The sequence below is a fragment of the Euphorbia lathyris genome, chromosome 10, assembly GCF_963576675.1.
Source record: "Euphorbia lathyris chromosome 10, ddEupLath1.1, whole genome shotgun sequence".
NCBI lineage: Eukaryota > Viridiplantae > Streptophyta > Magnoliopsida > Malpighiales > Euphorbiaceae > Euphorbia > Euphorbia lathyris.
This window is the reverse complement of record NC_088919.1, coordinates 53,625,496-53,639,722: the sequence shown is the minus strand read 5'-3', so window position 1 is coordinate 53,639,722 and position 14,227 is coordinate 53,625,496. Positions and strand designations below refer to the sequence as shown.

Here is a 14,227-nt window from a genome sequence, read left to right as displayed (position 1 = left end):
AGAGTGGACATCAAGGGAAACCTATTTTCCTAAAGTGAATTTAAGGGGAAACGTATTTTCCTAAAATGAACTTCAGGGAAGACTTATTTTCCTAGAGTGAACCTCATGGAAGACCTATTTTCCTAGAGTAAACCTTAGGAGAAACCTACTTCCTAAAGTAAACTTCATGTGAGACATATTTTCGTAAACCGAACCTCAGTGGAAACATACTTCCTAGAGTGAACATCATGGGAGACTCGAGGCAAATGTAGAGGGAGCGAGGATGTCATTTATTATTTTAACGTGTATTCTGTAAGCTAATTTAAAAGTAGGAAAGTTTGAAAATATCAGAGTCAATCCATCATGGAGATCATGAGAACCAGATGGTGGAGTAATTACTCACGACGCCATAATCTGAATGTGAAGAACATGACTTAATGGAAGGAAGGAGAAAATTACCTCCAACATCTATAACCGACAGAAATCACGATAAAAAGAGACATCTCAACACACATTCGAGCAAAACTCTAGCAATTTCTCTCTATACTTCTGCCGTTTAAATTTTTTAGTTATTTTCTCAGTTTCAATTTTCAAAGTTCAAAGTTTAGTCAAACTTCCAGTATAATTTTATTTTATTTACTCTTTAATTATTTCTGTAAGATCGGTATCATTATGATAATTCTTTAGAATTTTACAGTGTTTTTATTTTTCACAGTCGATAAGCACAATTTTATTCCATAATTTGAGAATATTATAATTTTTTTTGTAAGTTCGTATTTTCCATAAAAGAGCCAAATAAATAACGGTGGATTAATTTTAAAAACTATTGTGAATATATATAATTTACAAGTCAATTAGATGTCTTAATCCCATATATTATTATAGATGTGTTTAATTATGACAATTACATGACACCAAAGAAGACTTGAATCAGGATTCATATTTTGTCTTACATTAATAATTCATGCTCTTGATTTGTCCATAATTAATTTCTATTTGTCTTTCATGCAATGGGTCCTATAATTCCAGATATTCACATATTTATACTCAATTCTTTAACTATTTCTTCTTTTATGGCAAATCAATTGCAAATATATCCGATTTTGTGATTTTAGTTCGCCCAATTGTTGTTTTTTTTTTGCAATATATAAGTATATCTATAAAAAAATAATGATAAATAGAAATTATTTCTAAATAAAATCTATTGGTTAAATAAGGTTGGTTTATATTATTTGTAGTTAAGTATAAGCAAATATCAGTTTATATGTCTTAACATATATGGTTTACTGTTGAATATATGAGAATGATAGGGTCTTATATGGTATCTGCTCCTATTAGATTAAGTGGTCGAAGATTTGAATATTGAAAACTTTATTTTTTTAGATTAAATTTCAACACATAGTAACATAAGTTTGAGTTGTATACATAAATTTGAGTTGTATACGTTTCAAACTCAATGATTATTCGCGTGTCAAAGATAATAATAAAAGCTATTTTTGGATCGTAACTATTAGTTTAACTAATTGATAGATATGGTATCAGAACCTATTAAACTAAGTGGTCGAGAATTTTGACAATTTATTTGTTAATTAAATTCCAACACATTATAAGATGAGTCTGTATTATAGACGTTTTAAGCTTAGGGAGCATTCCCGTGAGAGGGATATGCCAGAAATAATAATAAAAACTATTGTTGAACCTGAACTATCAGCTTAAACTTTTGATTTAATTGATTTTCTCACTACATGTTAGACAACGAAGTGGCATCTCTGTTACAGTTCATCTATCTGACAAGCGAACTAATGGAAAAACTCTTGGAATTAGGCCCCGTTTTATTTGCTGAAAATTTTTGTGCAAGAAGTTTTTTTGATTTCCGGTGTTTGTTTACTTAGAAAGTTTTTTTTTTCTTTTTCCTTTAAGTCCCTTTTTTTAACCAAATAAATAAGAAATTCTACTATAAATCGGGATCAGAAGTGATCCTTTTACACTGCTGATGCCATATCAACATTTTTTTTTTGTAAAATTACGCACAATGCGCTTACATTAAAGAAGAAAGAAAAATCTCCACCAGATCCGAATGTGATTCGAACCCATGATCTCCCAATGCATAAGTAAGCTCTCAACCACTAAGCTAAGAGCTTCACCACTAATGCCATATCAACAATTGAGATGATATAATATTATCTGAATGGAATGACCGTTACTGACCGTGTTCCGGAGTAAAATTTGTTCCAAAAAGAGTTTGACCACAAATATGTAAATATCCACCTAAGACCAAATTTCTGCCGTCTTTAACTAATATTGTTTAGTTTAATAAAACTTGATTTGAATGTTGTCCTTCTCTGATTTTTCACTCTATATTAATACTAGCAATTAAGAGTGTTTGAAGGGTAGAATTCAATCTCATAATCAATTTATGGAAGATCCCAAGAGATTAGAAGAAGGCTTAACTCATACAATTTCAAAATTGGATGAAAATGAAAGAAATGAGGTCAAATTTGATAGAATTAATCCGATAAGTAAAACTGGAGATCTTGAAGAAAGAAATACGGTTGTTGAAGGAGAAAAGCTGCCGGAGAATCCACCGGAGAAGAAGAAGAATAAGAGAGTTGCAACCTTGGATGCTTTTAGAGGTCTCACTGTTGTAGTAAGTAATCAATATTTTCATAACTTATTATTTGATAATACAGTCCCGGACTAGAGGTGGCAATTTCGTGTCAAAATCGTGTTATATATATGGTTTTATATGTTATAAATGCTAGAAAAATAATTTTCGTATCAATCGTGTCATGTTAGTCGGGTTGATCGTGTTTTCGTGTCAAAAATTGCCACCTCTATCCCAGACCAATCATGAGTTAACACATATGCAATAATACTAATGTGTAATCTCTTGAGTTTAGGGGTGTAATTGAGGCCAACCGAGTTTTATTTGGCTCGCTCATTTGCTCACGAGTTTTACACGCGAGCAGCTCATAGTTCGTGAATTTCGCATGCGAACAATTTATTAATCATGTTTTTTTTTTGAAATTTCTTCAAAACAAAACTACATTGGTTGGAAACCTACAAAACTGCATTGTTTTAAGTTTTTTCTTTTATAGAAATAGTATTATTAAAATAATAATATAACTAGCGTGTCATGATCATTATCATCGATCTTGTTCATGAACCTATAACCAAACCTGCTCATGAGCTTTGTAGTCGAGTTTCGTCATATTGAAACTCGACTCCTTTATAAATCGAATCAAATAAGATCGATTTTTTATTGAGTCGAACATCGTGCTGTTCATAAGTGGCTTGATTCATTTATAACACTACTTGAATTGTCGTGGACCAATTGATCTCAAACTTATTATTAACTTACCATCTAAATTAGTTAGGATTTTATCAATTTTGATATATCATACAGTAAATATTATCAAATAATAGGTAAAGGGACCAGAAAAAAATAACCATTTTGGACAGATAAAAGCTGACAAAAACCAACATTTTAATAGGTATGAAGACTACTAGAGTTTTCGAACAAAAAAAAAAAAAGACTACTAGAGTTTTAAGCCTAAAATATTATTTTATTGAGTCGAATATCGTGCTGTTCATATGCGGCTTGACTCATTTACAACACTATGTTGTACCATTACTTAGAAATGTTGATTAAGCTTGTCCAAAATTTAAAATTTCAATATTTTTGAACCTATTAGGTAGTCTTTAAATTTAAATTTCTAATTTTTTTTTGTCATGTTAGGCCTTTCTAAATCCAAATTTCTAATTTTTTTTTGTCATGTTAGGCCTTTCTAAATTTGCTATAAAAACCTAAATTTCTAATTTTTTTTCGACCTATTAGGCCTCTCTAAAACCAAATTTCTAATTTTTTTGAGCTGTTAGGCCTCCTTAAACCTAGATTATTAATTTTTTCAGGCCTCCCTAAATCCAAATTTCTATTTTTTTTTGCCTGTAGGCTTCCTTAAATCTAAATTATTAATTTTTTTTGCCTGGTAGAGCCCCTAAAATCAAAATTTTTAATTTTTTTTACCTGTTCAGCCCTCCCTAAATCCAATTTTTTTTACATGTTAGGACTATTAAACGAAATCTAGCTTAATTTTGAGAAATTGTACATTAATACTTAAAAATTGGTTCTTGACCATTCAAATCATAACACACATGTATACAAAAAATATTGAGCAATTTCGATTTAGCAATTTTTTTTTTTTACGAATACACGTGTAAAATCGGCCCCTCAACCGAATAATCATGTATTCACCACTGCCTAAACTGTTATGTTTATACTTTTATATTTACGTAAATCTTCTCATCCCGAGTTTATATTCTGGCCCCGTCACTGAAATTCGCTCGTATATATATAGTTGATGATATTGGTAGATAATGCTGGAGAATCATACCCAAGAATAGATCATTCACCATGGAATGGGTGCACTTTGGCTGATTTTGTTATGCCCTTTTTCCTCTTCATTGTTGGTCTCTCCATTGCTCTTGCTTTCAAGGTATACTTTCAATTTCCATTTTCATTTCTTCTTTATTTTCCTTTTTTTCTATTTTCATTTAATTATAATTAATGATTCTCTTTTTTCTTGCCGGCTGACCAAAATAATTATATTTAATTTCTTTTTATGATTCTCGTGCATTTTTTATTAATCCATTTAGCTATGTCACTTTCAAAAGAATCTTTACCACTATTGTGGCTCAATAGAAAGGAACAAGAATTTTTATATATAAAAAATTAATTCAGTGAATAATTTATTATTTTTATATACTTATATAAGAATGTTAAATTATCAGAATCATCATCTATAAATTTAATATTTAGGTTTCAAATTTTTTTTTTTTTAATGTTCTTATTAGTTTTGATACATGGTGTTTGCAAAATAATTAATTTAATTACCAGAAATACCTATTTACGGGCTTAGCTACCTGTCCAGCCCATGAAGGCCCACGTCCAATGGGCTAAATTTGGATAGAAGAAAATGGAGTAAATTACATTTATGACCCTCAATTTTGCCTTTCACAGGGCTTTTGAACTTCAAAATCCAACATCACGACCTTAAACTTTGCACTATATTAACTAATACGGTCCGGCTAACCTATGTCATAACGCATAGAAAAATGCATAATTAATACCTTTTATATATTAACTATCTCCTCGGCTATTAATATTAACTATATTATTTTTAAAAAATATATATTAATTACATTATACTTTAATAATAAAGTAAATTATTATAAAAATATTATAATAATAGAACATTGTTTAGATTGGAAAATTTTGTAGGGTACTCCCGGAATAATATTCCTTACCAATCAATTAATGCTATATATATATATATATATATATATATATATATATATATATATATATATTCCATCACACCAATCATCTTCCATGTAGTGGTAGATAAAATAATTTTCATTGGTCGGGTGTATTACTCTCGGAATATTATAAAATTTCTCATGGATTGGGCTCTAAGTTGATTTTCGAACTCAAGGTACGCCTGGATAATTAGTATAGACAGTAACTAAAGTTTGAACAATAGCTTCAAAATTTCACTTTCTTTCGATAAAATCATTTAAGTTTAATTTTGTCCCAATAAAATCATTTTAAATGTTTTTCAGTCAAATTTTTATCGAAATTACTGACATTACATCTCAACGTTACTGCATTGCACATATTAAAAAAAATATAACTATACATTTTAATTGATAATCAATATGTCATTGTGGTTAACATTTTAATTGATGATGCTTATTTACTTTGGTTAATTTGTGGTTAATTTTTTTTTATTATGCCACATAACATTGAGACACGTAATCAATTCCGATGGAAAAATGATTGGAAAACGTTCAAAGTGACTTATTGGAACAAAAACAAACTTAAGTGATTTTATCGAAACAAATTAAACTTTTGTGACCATTTAGAGACATTATCCAAACATTTGTGACCATGGATTTTAATTACCAGTTAGGCCTTGTTTGAGTGAATTGAGCTAGATTTGGGCGACATATTTCTAGATGTAAGTTTCTGAGGTTTAGAAGTGTCAAAAATAAGTTATCTGTGTTATAATTGTATTATATGTATATAGTCCACGTGATTATATATGATATCCATTACACAAAAAAGATAATCCTGTCAAATGAATTATCTCCGTAAATCGTGTTGTTACCTAATACAATCTATGAACAAATCTAATTACGGGTAACTTGTTGCAGAGAATTCCTAACAGAAGGGATGCAATAAAGAAGATAATCCTAAGGACATTGAAACTTCTATTTTGGGGAATCCTTTTACAAGGTAATAAAAAATTTACACAATCCATGATTTTATTCAACCCAATCCATAAATAAATCTAATTGAAAGTGGTATGAAATGATTTTAGGAGGATACTCACATGCTCCAAGTGATCTTGTCTATGGTGTTGACATGAAGTTGATTAGATGGTGTGGCATTCTCCAGGTTAATTTTTTTTTTATATAAAATTTGATTAAATTTACATAAATATGTTTGTAAATACTAATTAATTTTAATTAATTGATTGTGTTATTTTAAAAATTGAGCAGAGAATAGCATTGGTTTACATGTTTGTAGCTCTAATAGAAGCTCTAACCATTAAGCTAAGAGAAAAAGTGGTGGATCCTACCCATTTTTACATTTTCCAAGCATATCGATGGCAATGGTACGTAAAATCTCAGTAATGTTCACCTGAACTCTGAATGATCAAATGAATTTGGTTGTTTACCGCTATATTCAAGTTTATTAAATCTAAGTTTTAGGATGTTTTGAATCTCTACTCTAAAATTTTAATAAGTATAGATCACATAAATTCTAATTTCTTATATGAATTGGGCCGGACCAAGTCTATTGTTTTGATGGTTCTGTTTCGAGCGGAGCCTAGTACCAATTTTTCTTACAAAACTTGACATATCGAATACAGTCTTGGATGGACAGAGCAGATACCTGAACTGTGAATGAATCTAGTAATAAGTATTAAGCTATTAATTGCTTTTACTAATAAATTTCAATAATGTATGACATTAATTTTGAATGTTAATTAGGATTGGCGGGTTTGTTGCTTTCCTCATTTATATGATCACAACGTTTGCATTGTATGTTCCTGATTGGAGCTTCGTTGCAGACGACGGGCATGGATCTAAGAGATACACGGTTTGTAATTTAATTAAGTTTACTTAAATTAATTAATTAAGTATAATATTATTTTTTTTGTATTAATTATAGGACTACATGAATATCATATTAGTTACTTTTTTTTATTAGATCTTATTTAGACTTGTTTATGGCTAGGGTGGCAAATCTGCATCTAATGGGCCGGGATTAGGTCAAATGCACATACAATCATTAAAATTCGAGCTTCCTACATGAATATCATGATTAACTATAAAATTACAACTTGATCATATCATCAAACTTAATTTTAAATATGTCATTATTTTTTATATAATAACAATTAAAACATAATTTTACATCTTGATTTAAAAATTCTAAACTCCAATTCATAAATTCTAAACCCTAGAAAAGATATTCTAAATCCTAATTTATAAACTCTAATTTTTTAAAATATAGTAAAAATAATGATTTTATTAATTTGATATAATTGTAGATAGTTTTTCAAAAATGAAATTATATATAATTTTCCCTAAACATTTTGGTGATTTTGTGGGTGAAAAACAAACTTTAGTGATAACTAATGCACAAACCTTAAAGATTAGTGATTATGGATGAGGGGGAAAATTTATAAACCCAATCTATTAATATTAATATTATAATTTGATAATATATACCATATACTTAAAAATAAAAATATATAAATAGATGAGACTATTGAGTTATGTGTTGATTTCAAGTTACGCTCGAATCCGATTAAACTGATAACAGGTTGGATTGAACTTGCACCGAGTGTTTTTAAGTGTAAATTCGTAAAACTCGATCCAACTTGACGCATGAACATATCTAATCTTTATTATATATTTTTTATATAAACATTAATAAATTGCTTAAAAATACAGGTGAAATGTGGGATGCGAGGACACTTAGGACCTGCATGCAATGTTGTTGGCTATGTCGATAGAGAAGTTTGGGGTGTTAATCATTTGTATGCCTTCCCTGTTTGGAGCCGGTTAAAGGCAAGTAATATCTTGTATTTCAAAACTTACCTCCATACAAATAGATAAATGTGTTATTTTTTTTTGTTGTATACCATTAGAAATAATGAGTATGAATCAACGACCTTAATCTTAGCTTACGTAATATGTTGATTTTAATAACGTGTCGTGTTGACTTATTACATTGCTTGATTTAACATTTTGAATTGTTAATAATTTACTGCCATATAGTTTAGTGAAGTTTGGTATTTATTTTACAAATATAACTGAATTTCATTTACTTTCAATAAATCACTAAATTTTATATTTGATTTCAATAAAAATGGTTACAACCAATTTGTGCATAATTTGTTTTTTTTTTTAAATCGTGGCATAAGATGCGCCACCTCAGATACGTAACTTTCATATTTTTGTTATCTTAATCTTAATCTTAATTTTCAAATCTTAATTATTTTATAGTTGGTTTATAATTAATTATTTTCTATGACACGTAAATATTTTATTAAATTTTTATACATAAATTAACCGATATAATTTTATTGTAATTAAATATAAAATTCAGCGATTTTAATGAATATTGGTTGAAATGCAGGCCTGCACTTTAAGTTCACCTGAATCTGGGCCTCTACGTAAGGATGCTCCAAGTTGGTGTCTGGCTCCTTTTGAGCCTGAAGGCCTGTTAAGGTTTGTTCATTTGCATTAAAAACTCCATTTCCAGATATCGATAGTGACGGATCCAGGATTCTATTTGTGACGCTATATTGATTATTTTGGTGTTTTTATATAAAAAAATTAAAAAACCGTACACCATTTCTATAAAATTTGTAGCATTTTTTTTTATGACCAGTGGGTGTTGAACCCCTAAGTTCCCTCTCGATCCGTCCCTGGACATTGATTAATGTCTCATTATCAACTAATTATAGTTATTGTCTTAATTAATTTTTCTTATACAGTACAATATCAGCTATCCTCTCTTGCACCATTGGCATTCATTATGGCCATGTTTTGGTTCATTTCAAGGTAACACTTAATTTTTAACACAAAAACAGGATTGCTTTACAGACATGATCATTATTTTTGTTGTATTTATATCATATATAAGCATCATAGTACATATAAATAACATATTTAATATATATAAATTGGTTCAAAAATTGATTGGTCCCATTAACCTACGGAGTATCTAGATAACCCACTAAATATATTTAAAGTCAGTATTGATAATTTGAATTTATTTAAAGTAATATATTTATCTTTTAAATTTGTTTAAAATAATGTATTGCTCCACTGAATTTATTTTAAATTATATACATTTTAATATGTACAGTCTTATTTTTAAAAAATTGGAAATAATATGTTACATGTCATGTTTAGACTATTTTAACAAAAAAAAAAAAACATTTTATTTGATATTCCTATAAAGGAAACTTTGAAGCTTATGAACTGAAGAAAGAGATGATTTTTTGGATGCAGTCTCACAGTGATAGGCTCAAGCAATGGGTTTCAATGGGAATAGGATTGCTTGTTATAGCCATTATTCTTCATTTTACCGACGGTAAACTCCTATTCTATAACTTGTATTTTTTGGCATGACGTTAATATTAACGAGCCTAATATATAGCTTTCCAATTTAGTAAAACGTAATATTTTGCATTAAAAAAACTACAAATAATTTTTAAACTTATAAATTTTAAATCTTATTAAAAGATGATGCGTTTTTCAATAATGGAAGATGTACAATTTTATATTCTGACCACCATTCAATCTCCAACGTTTTAGTCACCGAGTAAAATTTAAATTGTGCATCTTCTATTAATTAAAAAAAAAACTCTATTTTCTGGTAATGGAACTTGAAACTGCACATATTCTTTTATTGGTTATGGATTATTATGAACCTTTTTGCCCCTTGTAATGGGTTTCTCAATGTTTGGATGGGCCGTGGATTGGGCTTATGGGCCTGCTGGGCCTTTAATTGGATATTGCCACATCAATATTTATTTATATATACATATTTGTTTTGATTTTCCTAAATAATTTTTTTTTTCAGCCATTCCTATCAACAAGCAGCTATATAGCTTGAGTTATGTCTGTTTCACAGCTGGTGCAGCAGGAATTGTATTCTCTGGATTATATATGCTGGTATTTATTTTATTTAACATTTAATCAAATTAATTTTGGATTTTCCCATTTAAAATTAATTTATGAATGTTTTGTTTGATGAAACAGATTGATGTTTGGGGATTAAGACTACCATTATTATTCCTGGAATGGATAGGAATGAATGCAATGTTGGTTTATGTTATGGCTGCTCAAGGTATCTTTGAAGGCTTCATTAATGGATGGTATTACAAGTCACCAGATAACACACTTGTAAGTTTTTTTTTCTTTTTTTAAATTTTTAATTTTATTTATGTAATATAAAAAAAAATAAAAATAAATTGTTTATGCAGGTTTATTGGATTCAAGAACATGTATTCATCAAAGTTTGGAACTCAGAAAGATTAGGAACACTTTTATATGTAATATTTGCACAAATTACATTCTGGGCTGTTGTTTCTGGCATCTGCCACAAATTGGGTATATATTGGAAACTCTGAAAAGAGAAGTTCTACTGAACTCTGTGTAATTGATCCGATCAATGAAAAAGATGTATAGCACTTAATTGGTGTAAAGAAAAAAAAACGGTAAACTATTACATTTATACTGTAAGATCCATTAAACCGTGATCATAATAGAATTTCTCCTGGTTAAATGGCGTATATCAGCAAGTTTATGTGACAAGTAATTAAAATTCTCATAATTATTCTATGGTTCTCAATTGATTATTGTACATAGCTGTGTATCTGCTAAAAAATATAAAATTCTTTAACGGTTCAGTCCTAAAGAAAAACTCAACGGTTAAGGAATGCGTTTTCACTTTAAAAGGCAGAGTTTGAGGTGTTTGGTTAGACACTTCCTGTTTGCCTTTTAGAGCTGAAAAAATAGATTTTTACAAAAGCAGGAAATATGTGCTTTTTGGAAAACAGTCTTTTCCAAAGGCAACAGCAAGCAGGAGTAGGAACCAGCAAATAGTAACAACAAACAGTCAAAGGGACCCTCAATTCAATTCCAAATTTTTATATTCGGTTATTCGATCGGGTTCAAGAATGTAAGCTCAGCCTTACTTGCGGGATAATCAAACTCGGTTTCGGCTATGATTCTTGGATAGATGATTACAAGATTGTATTAATCAAAGGAAATGTAGGACCAAACATGAACTAAAATCCAACAGATAATCCAATTTTAAAATATGAAAGACATTCCAAAGACTATTTTACTAGGCTATATGAAAGATCTGCTTTGTCTTGATCAAAGATGTTAAATTTACTTTCTCTAGTTCTTATTACCGTGAAATTCCATCCAATTTACTTGACAAAATTGACATATATATTTATAAAACATCCTGAAAATTGCCTCGAAACTTCTTATTTCTCACTATAAATACAGAAATCCAAACCATTTCCGTTTCAGTTTTCATGCAACATAACTTTTAGCAATGGCTATACATGAGGATGCTTATGTGGAATACTTGAAGTCCACAACAGATGGACTTCTAGTAATGGCATCAATAGTTGCCACTGCATCCTTCCAGATTGCGGTGGCCCCGCCAGGTGGTTTCTGGCAGGACGCATCCCCAGATACTTCGAACACAACGGCTAGTTCTGGTGGTCATGTTCCAGGCAATGCGATACTGTATGATCGGAATCGGAAAGAATACACGTGGTTTATTATGTTAGATACGCAAGTGTTTCTAATATCTTTGTGTCTAATAGCTACTTTGCTGAGGCCAAGTAGAAATGCTAGGAAATGGTTTTGGGTGAGAAATTTGACTAACATCCTTGTTTCTTCGATAATTATGTTGTTTATTGTGGCGGTCGAATTTACAACCAAAGAGAAGATTTATGCGAACTATATATATTATCTTACTATTTTTCCATGGATTGCCATCATTCTTGGTGTCATGGCATGGCCGATCAGGCACGATGATTAGGCAGAAGAAGGTTTGGGAAGAAAAATAAAGGAGAAATTCTACGTGGGTTTGGATCAACTGGTTCTCGAGCATTCAGGAGATGACATGTTAGTATTATGTATCATAATCCTCAACTATTGTAGAAATTTTCAAAATAAAGAGATGCAAATGAAAAATAGTCTCATAATGTTTGAAAATATGTAATATCATTAATGATTTGGAGAACAGAAAACAGTCAATATTGCAACAGGATATCCCCAAAGTTCCTTCATAAACAACATCATTTTACAATAATAAACTGAAAACTAACCATGAAAACCCGCTAAGGCACCAATTTAATGCTCCACACTTTAATAAACTGAAAACGAACTTTCTATAGTAATGTTGTTTACATTAAGCATAAGCTAAATTGAAAATTGCAATGGAAGCCAAATAAGATAACGAGATTGTAACTACTTAAGATCTCTTCTCGAATAAAATTAAGATCATATTGCACAAATAGGCATGCTTGGACGATATATAACACCAGCTAATTGGTTAAAAATTGAATTGGTGTACAATTGAGCACAAATCATTAAATTAAGCAGAATAAATGCGATCTTCTAGGTTTTCTGGTCTTCGATTCTTCCAACGATTCTTTTGGTCTTCGATTATTCCCCCGAGGTCTTCTTCGATGAATTTTATAGAGCTTTTTAGGTTTTTTAGAGGCTTCAATCTTTGGTTTTAGGAATTAGGATATTTCTGAATGCACACATATAAAAAAAAAACGCTGCAAAAATATCAAGGCCACATTTTGCGCCTAGCTCCACCTAAAGCACCTATCAAGTATCGGAGCGGGTTCCTCGGACTATCTCTCTTTGATCTCCCATTCTATTTACATGTTCAATCAGAAAGATCCAGCAAGATGTTCGGACCCTCCAACAGGAATTCATAAACACAGTTACCATTTACCCTTTATCAAGTTAATACCAAAGAACTTTGATTCGTTCAGTATGTAATGTCTCAGAAATTTAGTGACAAAATGGTAAAATTGAACTAGAATTAAAATGATAAGTGTTAAATTAGACATTCAAAAGCCTTAAGGGTATATTTGCATTTTGAAGATTTTCTTGTGTTATTTTGAAGATTTTCTTGTGTTATAATCATAATCACCGTGCTATGGGTAAATTACACCCGTAACTACTGAACTTTGCCCGTGCTTTTACAATATGGCTACTAAACTTCAAAACATAACATAAAATGGACTAACTTTACACTAACCACTATTATCATTCACCATGTATTATAAGGCCTAAACCATAGGTAGTCCCCTGAACTTGTCACTTTTGGTCATTTTGCCCCCTGAACTTACAAGACGACCTATTTGCCCCTTCAACTCTTTAAAAGTGGTATTAGCAACCCCTTTTTACATTATAACGGAAACAATAATGACATTTTCTCATTGCAAGTACCAATGTCATAATAAAAAGGATTGCGCACTACTAAAACAAGCTGCAAATGAGGTTAGTGAAAACAGTACACAAGTTCTCTTGTAAAAATTGCATATATATAGCTTTAACTTATTCTAAATCGTCTTCATATATGCAGGCTGGTTCCAATACTTCCATGAACACTTATCTAGTTTTCTATTATGTCAGCTAGGCATTCACGTTTTTCTCTCTTTCTTTTGTAACGTGCTTTTCTTTCTATTTCTATATTTTGTATATAAGGCACACCATTGTTGATATAATGTGGTAAGATGATGATTTAAAAAGGACTTAAAAGCACAACAATAGAAGTATTATGAAATAAACTTAAACATTCATTGTAAACTTAGCACAAAAAGGAACTCACAGAAAAAGAGAAATTCAATTGCAAGCAAAAATTGACATATACATTTAAAAAACATCCTGCAAAATTTCCTCGAAACTTCTTATTTCTCACTATAAATATAGAAAAATCCAAACCATTTCCGTTTCAGTCTTCGTGCAACATAACTTTTTAGTAATGGCTATACATGAGGATGCTTATGCGGAATACTTGAAGTCCACAACAGATGGACTTCTAGTAATGGCATCAATAGTTGCAACTGCTTCCTTCCAAATTGCGGTCGCCCCGCCAGGTGGTTTCTGGCAG

General features: G+C 30.2%; 1 protein-coding gene across 1 annotated transcript; it reads left to right on the top strand.

Annotated features, from left to right (window-relative positions):
* The first annotated feature begins 2,395 nt into the window (after positions 1-2,395).
* Positions 2,396-10,719, top strand: LOC136208153 (uncharacterized). Its single transcript, XM_065998967.1, has 13 exons — positions 2,396-2,626; positions 4,338-4,475; positions 6,196-6,277; positions 6,363-6,439; positions 6,544-6,659; positions 7,039-7,147; positions 8,008-8,124; positions 8,696-8,787; positions 9,057-9,123; positions 9,577-9,658; positions 10,151-10,242; positions 10,330-10,473; positions 10,554-10,719. Exons 1-13 carry the CDS (start codon positions 2,396-2,398, stop codon positions 10,698-10,700), a joined length of 1,494 nt encoding a protein of 497 aa, XP_065855039.1. The 3' UTR covers positions 10,701-10,719.
* The last annotated feature ends 3,508 nt before the right edge of the window (positions 10,720-14,227 follow it).